A 19,172-nucleotide genomic window follows, 5' to 3' on the forward strand; every position below is an offset into this window, starting at 1 on the left:
GTTTAGTGTTTTTCAGCTGTCTGTCAAAAATGTTGGTATTTGAAGACTTTGGTATAACAGTCTTCCAAAAATGAGCCTGTACATTATGCCAAGTATTCACAGGAAATTGCATATGAATGCAGGAGAAATTAAACAAGGCCTCTGATCTTTCCGACTTCCTTTTTAAGTCAGCAGGTGGCATAACGTATCTTATGTATTAGAATTAGTAATAAGAGGTGAATGACAAAAAACAAAAAGGAAACAAAGAGACAATGTTAGTTTGGTCGTGAGGCTGCCAGTGAGCTGAGGCTGAAGAAGGTCCCAAACTGTGGTCCTGATGACCCACCCAGCGTGCACCTAGGAGACGCGCCCCTTCCGTTAACACTTTGTGGCGGGGTGACCTACACATCTGTGACCCCCGCCGGGTAGGAGGAGGCCCCACTGCAGGCGCGCGCGCAGACACAGCCACCCGCAAGCACCTGGCTCCGCACGCCGCGGGAGGGGGGTGGGCCGGGGCAGGTCCCACCGCCGACCACGCCCCCAGGAGGTGGGGCGGGGGGACGGGCGTCTTTAAGAGCGGTCTGCCGGGCCGCCTGCTCAGTTAGGGTGCGGGGCTGTGGACCGGGCGGCTCGAGTCTTATCTCTGCGCCGCTTGCGCACGGGGGCCTCCACCACCCTCACCTCGGCCGCACTAGCCCGCCAACCCAACTCGGCGGCTCCTCCGCGAGCCTGCCGGGAACTCGCGCCCCTTGCGCTCCCCGGCCCCCGAGGGGGCCGCCTCGGGCCATGGTGCCCTCCCAGGAGGAGCCCGCCGCCGCGCGGGGGACGAGCGAGGCGCAGCCGCCCGGCCCCGCTCCCCCAGGGGCCGCTCCGCTGCCCGGCTCGGGACCCTTGGATGGCCCGGAGGCGGCGGGGCCCGAGAAGGTGGAGGTAGAGCTGGCGGGGCCGGCGGGGCCGGCGGGCGCTGAGCCCCTTGAGCCCCCTGAGGGCGGCTGGGGTTGGCTGGTGATGCTGGCAGCCATGTGGTGCAACGGGTCGGTGTTCGGCATCCAGAACGCCTGCGGGGTGCTCTTCGTGTCCATGCTGAAGACCTTCGGGTCCAAGGACGATGACAAGATGGTCTTCAAGACAGGTGAGGCACAGCACCCGCCGCGGCCATCCCCGAGGGGGCTGGCGCGGGGACCCCCGCGCATCCCGCGTGCGGAGCGAGCGTCGGCGCCGCCTAGTGCGCCTCAGTGGTTCCGTGTGTGCGGAGGTTTGTGAGGGGTGGGTCTGTCCAGTTGCAAAAGCAGCCTGCTCGGTGCGCCTGTCTTTGTGTTGAATCCAGATGTAGACACTGTATTTGGAAACAAGTCGCAAAACTTATTTGCCTAGATCTTCCTGCTTTCCTCTCTGCAGAATAGGGGCTGAGTCTGCGGTAGACTTTCTCTTAATTTTTGAAAACAAACAGACCCTTCCAAACCCAATTACACCGCTCCCTCATTTTTACGGTCTCTTTCGTGACCGTGACGGTTGGGTTTTTGTTCATCTGCTCCCGGCGCTGGCAGAGGGCTGTTTGTGTTGAGGGGAGGCAGGGTTGGCGAGATGAAAGATATGTATTCCAAGGTCACGGGAGTTCGGAAGGGGGCCCTGAAGGAAACACGGTTTCGTGGCGTTTTTTTTTTTGGAGGGGGGAAGGGGGTGTCACTCTGCTAAATATAGGAGACAGCCAGATCAGGGACTGGGAAGAGGCAGGTGAAGGGTTGCCCTTTCCTAGTGTGTTCTTTGTTATATTTAATCATATACCAAATTAGATGAAAAAGGTGCAGACTCAAATTTTTTTTCTGTGAATAGTGTTAGTTATTACCTTATCTACCAAATCTAAGACCTTCTGTATAATGCCTTTACATACATTATTTCACGTCATCCTGCAAGGCAGGCGTTGTTAACCCCATTTAGGTGAGAAAAGTGAAGCTTGTTGAAATAAAGTGTCTTAAATGAGCCCAGAATGGAGATAAGACACACATCTTATGACTTAAAGGGCCAAGTGATTTCCATTACTAAATCAGGCTCCCTCCTTGCCATTTGGGCAACCATATGGTTAATGGTCTTTTTTTTTTTTTAACTTTAATTTTCATTTATTTTTAGAGTTTTCCTTAGGTCTTTAGTGTGCATACAAAAAATACACAAGACTCATAACAAATTCTAAGAGAGAGGTAATGTTGGGAGTTTTAAAGCCTTATATATAAAGAGTATTATACTATATGTATCATTAATCAGCTTTTCTTCTATTCTGCATTGTTTGCAGTTTATCCCCATAATACCTCAATTTGAGCTGGTAGCTTAAATTCTTTACATTTTAACTCATAGTTTTCCATTATATGAATATATTATACTTTATATGCATTTTTCCTTTAATAAACATTTGGGTTACTTCCAAATTTACTATAGACAATGCTGCCATGCATATTCTTGTGCATTGGCTCCTTGTGCATGTGAATCAGGTACCATATTTAACCTGGAATTTCTGTTCCTTAAATAGCTTTTAAAGCTGTTGTGTTCCGCAGGTCACAGGATACAAAAGTGTTCAAAATGTAATATGATGTACCTGCTTGGAAGGCAACTGTTGTACAGTTTAGCAGGATAGATATGCATATGCAGTAGTAAACAAAAATTATTTTGTGTCTTTTCTCAGTGAGTATTGGGTATCTGGGAGGGAAAAGCCCAAGGAGGCAGAATTCACAGAGTCAACATTTTAAGACTAGTGCCTTCAGCATTTAGCATATTCTTGCCTGGGATTACAGAACTTTATTGCAGTCAAAACACCAAAACAAAACAGTCTTTTGTTTACCACTGGTTTTGCAAACTCAGGTAAGTAGATCCATTGGTATCTGTGGAGTGTCTTATTTTTTCTCCTTCCTAACTTTTTTTGAGAGAGAGAGTGAGCAACTGCTGGAGAGAGACCATAGCTTTACCAGGGATCAGAGTTTGGCAGTGTCGAAGCCTCTGTCTCTCTACCATCCCCAAGGTTCCCATTGCTACAATAGGCCAATTCTGGGTAGCTGAAGGGGAGGGAGGCCACAGGGACCTGCTCTCTTGAACTTTTGGAAACTCTATTTTCAGTTTTGTTGAATGTCTTTCTCCATTAACTCATTTAAATCCTTGATGGCTTTCAGCCGTGTTTGTGTGTGTGGGGGTGTGTACCACACAGGTATACAGGTGTGCCAGCTAAATACTGAAGATCTTTGTGCTCGTCTACATGACTGCCATGTGTGGTTGGTTGTGCCGTTGCACAAAGGTACACAACTCAGGGTCAGTGGTGACTGGAAACCAGCCTGTGCTCTGGGTGCCCTTTATCTAATTCCTGCAGAGGGGCCCTGTGCACTTGTAATGGCCCTATGTAACACCCCAGCTAGATGGCAAAAGCCTGTACTTGTACTTGGTTGATACGTGAAACATGTACAGCGGATAAACTTTAAGGTCTGAGGTCACCTCATCGGTGAAAAAATAGTGACAGTATATAGTCTTTTAGCCAGTTAATGTTGAGATTCACCCCCCTTCTCTCTCTCCTTTCATCCCTCCCTTCCTCCTTCTCTTCCTCTCTTTCTCTTTTTCCCTCCTTCCCTCCATCTCTCTCTCTCATACTCACACACACACACACACACACACACACACACACACACACACGTTTCATATAAAGTCTCATCTACAGTAGGCCCTGAAGTGTTTGAGAACACCTGCTTTGAAGTTTGACTCTTCAGTCTTTTTTATTTGGATATCCTGATGCTGAGTCATCTGTGATCAAACGTATGCTAACTTCAAGCACAACGTAAAACATATCTGGAACTGTTTAAGGCTTTTATTTTTTCAAAGTTTTGGTCCATTTTCGAAGTCTGGAACAGAGAGACTAGAGCCCGTGCATTCCATATCATCTCTCTGCAGACTCTCCCTCCTTTTCTCTTTAAAAAAAAAAAAATATTATTATTTATTTATTTATTTTTGGCTGTGTTGGGTCTTCGTTTCTGTGCGAGGGCTTTCTTCAGTTGCGGCAAGCGGGGGCCACTCTTCATCGGTGTGCGTGGACCTCTCACTATCACGGCCTCTCTTGTTGCAGAGCACAGGTTCTAGATGCACAGGCTCAGTAGTTGTGGTGCACGGGCTTAGCTGCTCCGCGGCATGTGGGATCTTCCCAGACCAGGGCTCGAACCCATGTCCCCTGCATTGGCAGGCAGATTCTCAACCACTGCGCCACCAGGGAAGACCTCGGTCCATTTTCTATTACATTATTCATGATTGATAATTCCGGCATTAGAGGGCAGTCTCCACATGTTCATTGGCTTCTTTATAATTATAAGCCCAAGGATACACGGGGAGGTGGTGGTGCAATGGGAACCTAGGCTTCCAAATGATGGTTCATATTTCTTGAGAACTTCACATGTGCCAGGCCCAGTGCTAAGCACTTTACATGCATTCCTATTTTAAAGCTTACTGCAACTCCATGAGATAGGCTTTATTTATGTATTTATTTTTAAAGAAACTTATCTGTTGAGCTTTTATTTATTATTTACTTAATTTATTTATGTATTTTGGTTGTGCCGGGTCTTCGTTGTGGGACGCGGGATCTTTAGTTGCGGCATGCATGTGGGATCTAGTTCCCTGACCAGAGATTGAACTCGGGCCCCCTGCATTGGAAGCATGGAGTCTTACCCACTGGACCACCAGGGAAGTCCCGAGATAGGCTTTATTTAATTTTTCTTTTCAGATGTGGAAACTCAGGCTTATAGAGATTAAGTAAGTGGTGGAGCCAGGGTTCAACCTCAGGTTTATGTGACTTCAGAAGCTAGGTTTTTAATGCTTGATCATATTGCATTGGCTAGATAACATTCTGCTAGTCCAATGTTCTTTATGTTTGGTTAATTCAAGTGTTAGAAATTGATTGAGTACTATACCGATAATTCTGGCATTAGAAAGAGTTCTGAAAGATTAAGGTCCCTGTTTCTTGGTCTTACTTGGCTGTCAGTAAGCAATTGCCAGTTGTTGATGTCTCATTGAAATAGATTTTTGGGCATTCCCTGGTGGTCTAGTGGTTGGGATTTGGTGCTTTCACTGCTGTGGCCTGGGTTCAATCCCTGGTTGGGGAACTGAGATCCTGCAAGGCGTGTGGCGTGGCCAAAATTAAAAAAGAAAGAAAGAAAGAATTAGTTTTTTGAAATATAGGGAGATGTTCAGGGAGAAGCAAGATAATTTCACATGGCATTCAAGAAGAAGTCTGGGGTTTCCTTTGAAGAACCAGGCTCCTTTAGGCTGATCCATAGCAGGACAGTACTTTCAGGCAGAAGTGAAGAGGAACCTTCCTCAGGCTTTACTTTTTCTCTTCACGGCTCTCTTACCTCTTTCTGTGTCACTGATGATCCACCCAAAATTTCTCAGGAAAAGGGTGTGGAGAAATTCATTCACACTAAGATATAAACGAGTTTACACATCTTAATGTTACTCCTTATTCATTCTGCAAATGTTACCCAAGGAGAACAGCTGCTTCCCTTTTGATCTGCTGTGGGATACAAATAAGTAAACAGAGTGCTTCTCTTTGCAGTATACCAGGACTCAGTCTTAATGTAAGAGGCTGAAATTCTAAGGAAATTCCCACGAACGGTGGAGGCTGGGAAAGGCATTTTGATGGCCTCTTTCTCTGTAGCAATAAATCTCACTTTGTGAAATTAAGACTTTGGAAAGGGGAAGAAAACCGAACTCCGATTTAGGCGGTAGAACCAATTAAAAATGTTGCGTGCATCACAGCCCTATTACGTTATCCTGGCTGCTGTTGACATGGCACTCATAGATATGCCTTGCACATACTGCTGTGTTAGAAAGGTCCATCAGAGGGAGCAAGCTGAGCTTGAGTTGTCTCTTTTAAGTTTTATCTGTTCATATGTACGTGCTTTTTGCCCGGATGGGGGGAAATCAGAAACTTTTGGGAAGACTAAAACAGATACTACAATTAACTGGAACATTGTTTTCCCTTAGAAATTGCAACTTTGCTTTAACTTTGGTTATTGGAAAACCTATTTTTAGTTCCTTCATGGAACTGAGAAAGATTCTAGGGTTCTTTTAGCTTCCTGACACAGTGCTGTGGATATTCTCTGGGATCTTACTAGGGTATTAGTCTAGTTTACTTATCTGCTTTCTTCCTGGAAAAAGAAAAAAAATATTTTAGTGGTATAATGACGTTTAAAAAATAACTATTTAAGGGCTTCTCTGGTGGCGCAATGGTTGAGAGTCCGCCTGCCGATGCAGGGGACACGGGTTCGTGCCCCGGTCCGGGAAGATCCCACATGCCGCGGAGCGGCTGGGCCCGTGAGCCATGGCCGCTGAGCCTGCGCGTCCGGAGCCTGTGCTCTGCAACGGGAGAGGCCACAACAGTGAGAGGCCTGCATACCGCAAAAAAAAAAAAACCCAAAAACTATTTAAAACAAGTATGTTTTCAGAATTGGTATTAGCGATAATTTTTTGAAGAAATTAGTCTTTGTGGTCCAGAGGCTTGGTCAAGAAGACCCCTACTTCTTTTAGTAATTCCCAAAATGTGTTCTTTAATAGCCTTTCTTTAAAGAAGAGGCCTGTGGTTAAATAAGTTTTAGAAACACTGCACATTATCTTCCTCTTTTGGATATTTTCAAGTACAAATCAAGGTATTAAAAATTCAACAGTTTTACACAGACCTACTAGAGCATGGACTTGAGGATATGGGGAGGGGGAAGGGTAAGCTGTGACGAAGTGAGAGAGTGGCAGGGACACATATACACTACCAAATGTAAATTAGATAGCTAATGGGAAGCTGCTGCATAGCACAGGGAGATCAGCTCTGTGCTTTGTGACCACCTAGAGGGGTGGGATAGGGAGGGTGGGAGAGAGGGTGACGTACGAGGGAAGAGATATGGGAACATATGTATATGTATAACTGATTCACTTTGTTGTAAAGGAAAAACTAACACAGTATTGTAAAACAGTTATACTCCAATAAAGATGTTAAAAAAAAATTCAACAGTTTTAAAGGAAAGCAGGCTATTAAAAAGGTCCAAAAAGGGAGGCTCTTTGGTTATAATCATTAATGCAACTCTACCTTCCCTGTGTGGAGGTAGATTGCTCTTCAGATAGTTATAATCACAAAGTAGGATTTTTAGTAGCATTTAGGGATGAATGCATCTTGCAACACCTCTCAACGTGGTCTGTCTTACTAGCAACTCTGAAAGTTTAAATCAGTTAGCTCTTCCTGAAGGTTTTTTTAAAAAAAGTTTTGCATTTACATACTGATATTATGCCGATATATACATACTGCAATTGTATGCTACACCTGAACTTACAGGATGTTTTGGCTATAGTTCAGAACTGAACTGCTATGTCTGGTTTTTATGGAGAGGGATTTATTTCTTGTGGGGAAAGCTGTCTGCATAACTAACCATTTCTATGTCATAGGAAAGTTTTTTTTTTTTGGCGGTACGGGGGCCTCTCACTGTTGTGGCCTCTTCCATTGCGGAGCACAGGCTCCGGACGCGCAGGCTCAGCGGCCATGGCTCACGGGCCCAGCCGCTCCGCGGCATGTGGGATCTTCCCGGGCCGGGGCCGGAACCCGTGTCCCCTGAATCGGCAGGCGGACTCTCAACCACTGCGCCACCAGGGAAGCCCAGGAAAGTTTTTAGTAATGGTGTTTTCTTAAGATGGTTTCAGTGAACGAATGCTCTGATTCGTGGTCCTGTACTATACATATTTCACTATAAGGAAAATACCTGACTTATTTGCACTCAAAGAGAGGTTGAAAAGCCAAGCGAACTCACTTATGGCAGCTGTTACGATGCTTGAATTTTCTTCCTTCTCTTCTGTCTTAAAACATCCAACCTTCTATTCCATGTGAATTCATCTAAACTGCCTGTGTTAAAATAAGTTATTAGACCACAAAAATTGTTCCGGGATTTTGGAATAACAAAGACATGAGCATGGTGTGAGCATTTCATACTCTGTTTCCAGAATGTTTCTGAGTTCAGAGCAAGACTGAAAAGTGTAAATAGTGTGTAGTGAATTCTGATTCAGTACAACAATATAAGTATTCCTGTGGTGTTTTATCGTGGAATTTTTATCAATAGAATTAACTGTCTAAAGAACCAACTCAACCAAAAATAAAAGTGTATGAATTATTTCAGGAGAGGTTTTGAGGTGTCTTTTAGAATAAATTGTGCTCTGTGCTCTTGATGTGATTTGTTGTATCATTTTTATATGGGTCCTTGTTGAATCCATGTTGCAGTTCCTTGAGGCTTGGTCCCAGGCCATGTGCTTGCTTCACTTTTCTTGCCTTCTCTGGGTGTCTCATATGCCCTGTGGCTCCAGCCACTATCTTGGGGTGTTATTTCCAAATTTCTTCTTTGTGTTCAAGACCCATATTACCTATTTCTAGAAAATTCCATGTGGATGCACAGGTACATCATACTTAGCTAAAATGAACTCATTTCTTAGCCACCCCACTTAGTGTTCACCTGCCACCAAAAACAACAGCCCACCTGTGGATCGGTGTAGCTTTCCTTCTGAATTCTCTCAGTGCATAACACCTCTGATGGCTCATGTCAGAAACCTGGAATCCATCTTAATTTCTTATTTCTCCTCTTTCCTTTCCTATTTCATTAAATTAGACAGTCCCTTTGTGTTTACCTCCTTAATGCCTCATAAGTCAATCCCTGTCTTTTCCTTTAGTGCTGTGCCTTAATTCATGCCTTCATTACTTTTGGCCTCAATTATTGTCATAACCCATTAACTGGTCTACCTGTCCTCAGTTATACACATGAGTGGTTTTTCTGAAACGTTGGACCATACCATTTTTCTATTTAAAAGCCATCAGTGATACCCATTAGTTCTGGGAAAACCAAATGCCTTTGAGCACTGGCCCTTGCCTGACCCTCTAGCCTTGCTTTTCACCTCTCTCCCATCTTGTGTGGAATGCGGGATCTTAGTTCCCTGACCAGGGATTGAACCCGTGACCCTGCGGTGGGAGCGTGGAGCCCTAACCACTGGACTGCCAGGGAATTCCCTCTCCCTTCTTGCTTTTTACACTTCAGCCTAGCTGAAGGTCTTGCACTTTCCCAAATCTGTCCTGCTATCTTTGCCTCTGGGACTTTATGTGTGCCACTCCTCTCTTCAGTGTGGTTGTTGGTCCTTATAAGATTCTGATGAAATGGTTGGCCATTTTATTTCTTTTATCACAACTATGGGATAAACAATGCTTTTATGCAACTGTTGTTACGTTTTTTGGGGATGCATGTGGAATGTTTTGGGGGTAGCATGAATTCAAATAAGTTACGAATTAAGCTTAGAGTGGAAGACGTAGAACCAAATTTCAACCCATCCTAATCTCGCATTCTGTGAAAGGCACTTTTAAGATAATCCATATTTGTTTAAGTGATAATTTGCACAGTTCTTTACCATAAAGAAAGGGTTTTCATATACATTTACTCAATTTTATTTTTTCAAGTAGCATTGTAGTGTGTCATTACCTCTATTTATAGATAATGAAGTTGCAACTTGAACAGTTTAAGGTTGGGACACATGATATCAGTATTTACATCTGTTAAGTTGAATTTAAGAGCATCTTGTTATAAATTTATTTATTTTTGGCTATGTTGGGTCTTTGTTTCTGTGCGAGGGCTTTCTCCAGTTGCGGCGAGCAGGGTTCACTCTTTATCGCAGTGTGCGGGCCTCACACTGTTGTGGCCTCTCCTGTTGTGGAGCACAGGCTCCAGACGCACAGGCTCAGTAGTCGTGGCTCACGGGCTTAGTTGCTCCGCGGCATGTGGATCTTCCCAGACCAGGGCTTGAACCCGTGTCCCCTGCATTGGCAGGCAGATTCTTAACCACTGCGCCACCAGGGAAGCCCAAGAGCATCTTTTTAGCTGGACAAAAATTTATTCTTCTGTTAAAGTTGTCTTGAAATGTAGAATACTGCCCTTTTATCCCCTTGAAACTATTTTCTGCATATTTACCTAAATGTTCTCTAGAACCTTTAGTGTCTCCTACCCAAGTTATCAGAAATCCTGTGAAGTCGTCCAGTCCATTCCATTTAGAGTTATCACAGCCCAGCTAGAGATCGGGTCTCATATGGAAGTGAAACAAACCTTAACGAAAACAAATGAAACCCCAAACACTGTTCCAACAGTCAGCTCACCCCAGCTCTGAGCACCTGCCTAGCCTGGTGCCACCCAGGCACAACTGTGGTTGTTTTTATTGGCAGTGTTGCAGAAGGAACAAGTCCAGCTCTCCTGGGAGCTGTGCAGAAGCACCACCCAGAGCCACCCTCTAGGACTAGAGTAATGGAGGAAAGCAGTGCTCTTAGTTATCTGTGTACCAGATGTGTGTGCTCATACCTTCTTAGCTAAGTTATTGTCATTAACAGCAAAATGCCTGCATTCCGCCTTGCATGTAGGAACTAGAATTAGGAAATTGAGGAGGTGACTTGCCTTATTCCCAAATTGAAGTCTTTTTTCATTTCACTAAGTTTTAAAATTTTATTTTATTTTATTTCATTTCATTTTTTTAAAGAAGGTGGCCAGATAGAATTTCTAACTTTATTGCATGCTTATATTAACGTAGTCATGATTTTCTTTTTTTTTTAATTAAAAATTTTTTAATTTTTTCGCTGTGTTGGGGCTTCGTAGCTGTGCGCAGGCTTTCTCTAGTTGCGGTGAGCAGGGGCTATTCTTTTTTGCAGTTCACGGGCTTCTCATTGCAGTGGCATCTTGTTGTGGAGCATGGGCTCTAGGCATGCGGGCTCAGTAGTTGTGGTACGTGGGCTCAGTAGTTGTGGTGCGTGGGTTCTAGAGTGCAGGCTCAGTAGTTGTGATGCACGGGCTTAGTTGCTCTGTGGCATGTGGGATCTTCCTGGACTAGGGATTGAGCCCGTGTCCCCTGCATTGGCAGGTGGATTCTTAACCACTGTGCCACCAGGGAAGTCCCACTAAGTTTTTTTAATTGAAGTGTAGTTGATTTACAATGTTGTGTTAATTACTGCTGTACAGCAAAGTGATTCAGTTATACATATAACTGAATTTTTTAAAATATTCTTTTCCATTATGGTTTCTCATAAGATATTGAATATAGTTCTCTTTGCTATATAGGACCTTGTTTATCCATTCTATATATACAAGCTTACATCTGCTCACCTCAACCTCCCACTCCATCCCTCCTCCAACCACCTCCCCCTTGGCAGCCACCAGTCTTCTCTATGTCCGTGATTCTGTTTCTTTTTCATAGATAGGTTCATTTGTGTCATATTTTTAGATTTCACATACAAGTGATATCATATGGTATTTGTCTTTCTCTTTCTGACTTACTTAACTTAGTATGATAATCTCTAGTTGTGTCCATGTTGCAGCAAATAGCATTATTTCATTCTTTTTAATGGCTGAGTAGTATTCCCATTGTATATATGTATTGGGTTGGCCAAAAAGTTTGTTTGGGTTTTTCTGTAAGCTGACTAATAGTGCATAGTTGTCTTTAAGTTCATTCGAAACAGTTTTGTTGGATTGTATTGTGACAGCTGTCATATCAGTGTGCACTTGAAAAACAACTTTATCAAAATTGGTGAATTTTTGTGTAGCCATTTTAATATTGAAGATGGAAGAAAAAAGGCAACATTTTCGGCATATTATGCTTTATTATTTCAAGAAGGGTAAAAATGCAAATCAAATGCAAAAAAAAGATTTGTGCAATGTATGGAGAAGGTTCTCAGACTGATCGAACATGTCAAAAGTGGTTTGCGGGGCTTCCCTGGTGGCGCAGTGATTGAGAGTCCGCCTGCTGATGCAGGGGACGCGGGTTCGTGCCCCGGTCCGGGAAGATCCCACGTGCCGCGGAGCAGCTGGGTCCGTGAGCCATGGCTGCTGAGCCTGCGCGTCCGGAGCCTGTGCTCCGCAACGGTGAGAGGCCACAGCAGTGAGAGGCCCGCATACCGCAAAAAAAAAAAAAAAAAAAAAAAGTGGTTTGCGAAGTTTAGTGCTGGAGATTTCTCGCTGGATGATGCTCCATGGTCGGGTAGTCCAGTTGAAGTTGATAGTGATCAGATCGAGGCATTGAGAACAATCAAAGTTATACCACGTGGGAGATAGCTGACATACTCAAAATATCCAAGTCAAGTGTTGAAAATCATTTGCACGAGCTTGGATATGTTAATCGCTTTGATATTTGGGTTCCACATAAGTTAAGCGAAGAAAACTTTCTTCACCGTATTTCTGCCTGCAATTCTCTACTTAAGCGCAATGAAAACGTTATGTTTTTTAAAATAAATTGTGACAGGCGATGAAAAGTGGATACTGTACAGTAATGTGGAATGGAAGAGATTGTGGGGCAAGCGAAATGAACCACCACCAGCCGCAATGAAGGCTGGTCTTCATTCATAGAAGGTGATGTTGTGTGTATGGTGGGATTGGAAGGGAGTCCTCTATTAGGAGTTCCTTCCAGAAAACCAAACGATTAATTCCAAGAAGTACTGCTCCCAGTTAGACCAGCTGAAGGCAGCACTCGATGAAAAGCGTCCGGAATTAGTCAACAGAAAGTGCATAATCTTCCATGAGGATAATGCAAGGCCGCCTGTTTCTTTGATGACCAGGCAAAAACTGTTACAGCTTGGCTGGGAAGTTCTGATTCATCTGCTGTATTCACCACACATTGCATCTTCGGATTTTGATTTATTTTGGTCTTTACAAAATCCTCTTAATGGAAAAAATTTCAATTCCCTGTAAGACTGTAAAAGGCGCCTGGAACAGTTCTTTGCTCAAAAAAAGTTTTGGAAGATGGAATTATGAAGTTGCCTGAAAAATGACAGAAGGCAGTGGAACAAAACAGTGAATACAGTGTTCTTTAAAGTTCTTGGTGAAAATGAAAAATGTGTCTTTTATTTTTACTTAAAAACTGAAGGAACTTTTTGGTCAACCTAATACCACATCTCCCTTATCCATTCATCTGTCAGTGGACATTTAGGTTGTTTCCATGTCTTGGCTATTGCATTTCACTAATTTTTAATTATGGGGATACGCATGAAATAAAGATTTGAAATAGGTATGTGGACCAAAGCAGTGTTTCTAACCCCCTTTATTCCCAAACATAAAAGTCTCATAGCTGTTGAAAATTTTGATACACACCTCCAAGGGTAGTTTAACTTTTGAGTGAGATTCCCTAATACCCGGAAGATAAAGCCATGTTTCTGTATTTTTCCACCAGCTAAGATTTTCTCCCTTTACTTTTAGTGGTATTATGGAAATAATTAAGATTTTTAATTTCTTTTTTGGCCGCACCACGTGGTATGTGGAATCTTAGTTCCCCGACCAGGGATTGAACCCAGGACCCTGCGGTGAAAGTGCCGAGTCCTAACCACTGGACGGCCAGGGAATCCCCTAGGATTCTTTTTTTGTTTTTTTGAAGACAAAATTACAATACTGAATATGCTTTTTAAAACTAAGTGTGCCTCTCTGATATGCTTCTCTTAGTGAGGGGGAACTGTGCTGCCTTCCTCCTCCAGTCCCCCAACTTGAGAATCAGTGACTGGAGTTTTGAATTCAGTTCAAGGTGTGCTTTTCTATCATTAGATAGTTAAATCTAAACGAAAGGTCAGTGGTTACATTAACGTGTAAAACTCAGGGAAAGGTGCATTGGTCTGTGGTTCAGCTTTACCCATTTTCTTTTCTTTTCTTTTTTTTTTTTTTGGCTAAAGAGTAAATTGCATCAACAGTGTTCTGCATGTGTTCAGAAAGTCAAAATTTATTTAGTCTTTTCACCAACTTAGACTGGATCCAAAAAACAATTCTGAGATACGTTTCATTAGAGTAGAAAACCACTACTCATTAAACAGAGGTATTTATTGACTTTTTCTGTGTAGGTACTAATGCCAAGTGGGGTGGGTTAGTCTGGTGACTGGTTTTAATGGTAAAAACCTTTTCATCTTGCTTAATTATCCTTTTTATTAGTTTTGACTTCATGTTCCAATTTCAAATGTCAGCATCTCAAAGGATTCACATTTGTCAATGGTTGTTTAAACAATTGCATTCCACAAAGTTAATTGATGTTTTAGCGCAGATGGGGGCAGAAAGTTGCCCTTGTTTTCCTGCAATAATGTAACACTTGAACTTTGGCAGCAGTACCCCCAACGCCAAAGTTACCTCCCAGTGCCAGGTTTTTGGGTTTCTTAGTCTCTGTTGGTTTATCTGTAGCTTCTAGTTTTTCTATGTTGAACAAGTGTTGCTTTTATAATAGTAAAAATATTAATATTAAAAATAATTAACCATTAGCATTAGAAGTATTAACTTTAATGACTGTAATAGTAAATTTGGCCTAAGAGTAAGCATTTTTGTGGGAGTAAATGATAGATGTATGGAGTTTTCATTGTAGTTGTTAGGTTTTATCTCGTCTCAGAGAAAAATGTTAATTATGGAATAGGCTGGAACTGGTAAAGGGAACTGATTTTATTTTTAATCTTTTTTTTTTTTTTTTTTTTTTTTTTTTGCGGTACGCGGGCCTCTCACTGTTGTGGCCTCTCGCGTTGCGGAGCATAGGCTCTGGACGCGCAGGCTCAGCGGCCGTGGCTCACGGGCCCAACCGCTCCGCGGCATGTGGGATCCTCCCAGACCGCGGCACGAACCCGCGTCCCCTGCATTGGCAGGCGGACTCTCAACCACTGCGCCACCAGGGAAGCCCTGATTTTACTTTTATAATGACAATCTTTTGTTGATTGTATATGAACAGATTAGGAGGAGAGGCCTTTTTTTTGGGGGGGGGGCTGTGTCGCACAGCTTGTGGGATCCTAGTTCCCCGACCAGGGATCGAACCTGTGGCCCCTACATTTGAAGTGTGGAGTCTTAACCACTGGACCACCAGGGAGGTCCCAGGGAACTGATTTTAAATCACATTACATTATTTGGCCACATTTTGTTTTGGATCAAAATGGAGATATTTAATATCAGATGGACAGTCGCTTAGAGCTAGATCATGAGATGCTAATCATACCTGAGCCCCAGCCAGACACAGCACAGGAAATTATTATTGATATTTCTCTTTTAGGGGGTGGGTAGAGGGACTAGAGAAGTGTCAGAAGAGATAATAGATGAATATTTGTGTTTGTATGCATAATTATAAATCCAGAGTGATAAATAATTACTAATCAAGAATCCTCTTGTTTGGTGGTTCTTTTGTGTTTCTGGTACACAGGCTGCTTGTACGAGGGCAAAGGCAAATAGAACATTCCCCACATTTTGCTGCTGGCCACCAGGAAAAAAAAAAAAATCTCAAAGCCTCATTGTGTTGCCACCAGAAAAAAAAAAAATATTTGTCTGGATAAAAAATGGTTACATATTAAATGACTATTTAAACTAAAAGATTTAAAATAATGCTTTTAAATGACCTAAATTTTAGCTCAGTGTTCTTTATAAAAATGTGAGAGTTTATCATTTCTTTCAATAAACTTGTGTCTGTAAAATGATGTTCAGTAGGGCAGAAGACTGACCCTTTTCCAGAAATGTGAAATCTTCTTGAATCTAAGCAAAAAGAAATTGTAATTAGTTCAGTTTTATTGGTTTGGAATTTGTAATTATTTGGAGAGGGATTTGGTTTGTCTTTTCACACACTCCTGCAGTTGTAGCATTGTAAGGAGCCTTCCTGAAAGAATGCATGCCTTTCAGACACTTTTTTAAAAAAAATAAATTTATTTTATTTATTTATTTTTGTCTGCATTGGGTCTTTGTTGCTGCGCGTGGGCTTTCTCTAGTTATGGCAAGCAGGGGCTACTCTTCGTTGCAGTGCGCGGGCTTCTCCTTGCAGTGGCTTCTTTTGTTGCAGAGCATGGGCTCTAGGTGCGCGGGCTTCAGCAGTTGTGGCACGAGGGCTCAGGAGTTGTGGCTCGCGGGCTCTAGAGCTCAGGCTCAGTAGTTGTGGCGCACGGGCTTAGTTGCTCCGCGGTGTGTGGGATCTTTCTGGACCAGGGCTTGAACCCGTGTGCCCTGCATTGACAGGCAGATTCTTAACCGCTGCACCACCAGGGAAGTCCCTCAGACACTTGTTTCAACAAAGCTGAGGAATACCAAACTTTAACTCTTTAAATTTACAACTGACGTCATTAGCACAGAGCCACAGTCCCTTATCTGAAACTCTTGGGGCCATATGTGTTTTGGGGTCTAATTATTTTTATTTTAAAAAAGTAACCTGGTTCATACAGCTGTGTTTTTTATCCCCCACCCCTCCCCACCCAGGGGAGTCTGAGGCAGCACCCTATAATCTAATACACTGATATTTCTGCAAAAAATGTATGGCTATTCAGAGTAATTGGGACAAATAGAGACCATAAGTACCCTCATGTCAGTTCAGATCATGCTTTACTTCCAAATGAGTATTGATGCCATCTTATAAAAAAAACTTTGGGGCTTCCCTGGTGGCGCAGTGGTTGAGAATCCGCCTGCCGATGCAGGGGACACGGGTTCGTGCCCCGGTCCGGGAAGATCCCACATGCCGCTGAGCGGCTGGGCCCGTGAGCCATGGCCGCTGAGCCTGCGCGTCCGGAGCCTGTGCTCCGCAATGGGAGAGGCCACAACAGTGAGAGGCCCGCAAAAAAAAAAAAAAAAAAAAAAAAACTTTGGGTTTGGGATTCCAAAGTTGGAAATAAGGAATTGTAGATGTATATGTGAATATTTTGTTTTCTGTTTCTCAGTGAACAATCCTTTTAAGGTACATTTTTCTTTATTAGGTAGCGTACCTGCTTCATGTTTTCAGTAAATGTGATATTTGGCTATCATACTGATCTACCCTAGATTACTCAGCCAGACCTCCTTTTTCTGGGTGTTTGAATCACAGGCTGTGTTATGCAATGTAAATAACATATATGTAGATGTCTTTTTTTTTTTTTTTTTTTTTTTTGTGGTGTGTGGGCCTCTCACTGCTGTGGCCTCTCCCATTGCGGAGCACAGGCTCCGGAAGCACAGGCTCAGCAGCCATGGCTCACGGGCCCAGCCGCTCCACAGCACGTGGGATCTTCCCAGACCAGGGCACAAACCCGTGTCCCCTGCATCGGCAGGCGTACTCTCAACCACTGCGCCACCAGGGAAGCCCTATATTGTTTTATTTATCCTATCGTATAACTACTCTTATGCTGCCTCATGTTTTAGATGGGCAACAGAGGCTAGTAGGTAGTGCAGCTGGATTTGAACTTAAGTCTCTGGCATGAGGAACCAGGTTCTTTAATACTCAACTATACACAGGGCTCATTAAATGAATGACAAGGAGTTTGGTTTGGCAAGAGCCCAGGAATTGTAGAGCAAAGTCCCAGAAGACAAGGCTGGGAAAGAATTGGGAATGGAAGGTTTGAGTGCCGAGTTAAGAAGTTTGCATGTGATTTAATAGGCAATGGGAAGATATCAAGGATGTCTGAAGTGTGCCTTAAAAAGTTGTGACTGGGTTGCAGAGGGAAAGAAAGAGGAGAAACATCAATTATGGAGGTCTTGGCTGAGAGCCGGGGTAGATTTGAGGCCCAGCAGTGGAAGTGGGAAGGAAGGGGTATATGTGAGACATTTCAAAGGACAGACTGAGGGAAGTCTGGCAAGTGATGCATGTGGACAGTGACATGGAAACAGATGATGCTTATGCCTGGGGACAGCATCTAAATAATTTTTGAACTAGGAGCCCCACATTTTCATTTTGTACTCAGCCCTACAAATGATGTAGACAGTCCTGGATGGTGCCACTGACAGGACCAGGGGCATATGGAGGAGGAGTTGACAGGGAAAGGCTGACTCAGATGTTAGACATATGAGTGTGAAGTGCCAGCAGGACATCAGGGGATGATGTCAAGCAGATAACTGGACACGTAAACCTGGAGCCTCAGAGTGAAGCTGAGGCCAGAGGTAGAGCTTTGGAAAGAGCCTGTCTCTTTATGAGGAATGTGATGTAAACTGAGAAATTCTGTCTCAAGAAGCCCCAGGGGCTGCACCTAGGTAGCTTAGTTGGTTTCCATTGAAATCATCTTATTTAAAAGTAACAAAACTTTATCCTTAAAAAAAAATCTTTCCAGCATTTAGATTTCTCTAATTCAGATTTGCAACTTTCCAAAGGTCAGATTGTATTTTTTACTGTCATTGTCTTAAGTATTTCCAAAACTTAGTCCTAAGACTTGGGTTTTTTTTTCCCCTTTAGTTTTACATGACCTCTGAGACTATCAGCATTTACTGTTTCTTGCATTCACCGTATAATTAATTAAACCAGTCTGTAAGTCTTATTTTCAAGATGTTCTAGACCAAGAGCCTGTGGGAGTGGCTTAGAATCGTTTCAATTAATTTATGTATTTCTAATTTATTTATTTATTTATTTATTTTTTGTGGTACGCGGGCCTCTCACCGTTGTGGCCTCTCCCATTGAGGAGCTCAGGCTCTGGACGCGCAGGCTCAGCGGCCATGGCTCACGGGCCCAGCCGCTCCGCGGCATGTGGGATCTTCCCGGACCGGGGCACGAACCCGCGTCCCCTGCATCGGCAGGCGGACTCCCAACCACTGCGCCACCAGGGAAGCCCTGTATTTCTAATTTAAATGTAAAGTATTGGTAGTGGTGGAAAACTTGTTCAACAGGAAGATGTTATCTTGTAGATCAGCCTTCACAGAGTTTAGGAGCTGAGTCAGCTACTCAGTTCCTCAGTTGTAGCAGTGAGACTGAAGTAAGATAAAAGAATGTCGAAGTGCTTTGGATGCACAACAGATATGTCAGACACTCTTGAGTCGGTTGGCACAGCCCCTGTATGTGGGTGTGTGTGTTGACTCATGTGCTGTGCTGTAATCTCTCAGAATTCAGGTTCTGAATTGCTCTCTTGTGATTGAAGCCCAGCTGAAGGTGCTGGAAGTGCAGTGACCCTGGAGGAAGAACCAGTAAAAGCAGGGGGTGGGTGAAAGGGAATTGATGATTGTGCAAGAAGAGGGTATCTGCCTGATTTTGTAAAAGCCAAGACACCCCTACCCCCTACCCTTCCTTCCAGTAACTGTTTCATCTTTTAGTACCTTTTGGCTTCATTTACAAGGTCTGTATTAAAGCACATGTCAGGGTTTAAGGAAGTGTTTTGACCATGCTTGTCTACTGTTGTGCTTGTTGGGGTGAACTCAAGTACTGGCCTGATGACAGGTCAATTTCATATCCAGTGATCATGGGGAGGGGAGGGAGAG

General features: G+C 43.5%; 1 protein-coding gene across 2 annotated transcripts in view; it reads left to right on the forward strand.

Moving 5' to 3' along the window:
- The first annotated feature begins 595 nt into the window (after nt 1–595).
- Nucleotides 596–19,172, forward strand: part of SLC16A10 (solute carrier family 16 member 10) — a 134,096-nt gene continuing 115,519 nt past the window's right edge. For both annotated transcript variants that reach the window (XM_059083622.2, XM_059083623.2), the window contains exon 1: nt 596–1,111. In XM_059083622.2, the coding sequence (XP_058939605.1) occupies nt 766–1,111 (346 nt within the window). In that variant the 5' untranslated portion in view covers nt 596–765. The remainder of the gene's footprint in view (nt 1,112–19,172) is intronic.

This window comes from Kogia breviceps, chromosome 13 (genome assembly GCF_026419965.1).
Source record: "Kogia breviceps isolate mKogBre1 chromosome 13, mKogBre1 haplotype 1, whole genome shotgun sequence".
NCBI classification, from domain to species: Eukaryota; Metazoa; Chordata; class Mammalia; order Artiodactyla; family Physeteridae; genus Kogia; species Kogia breviceps.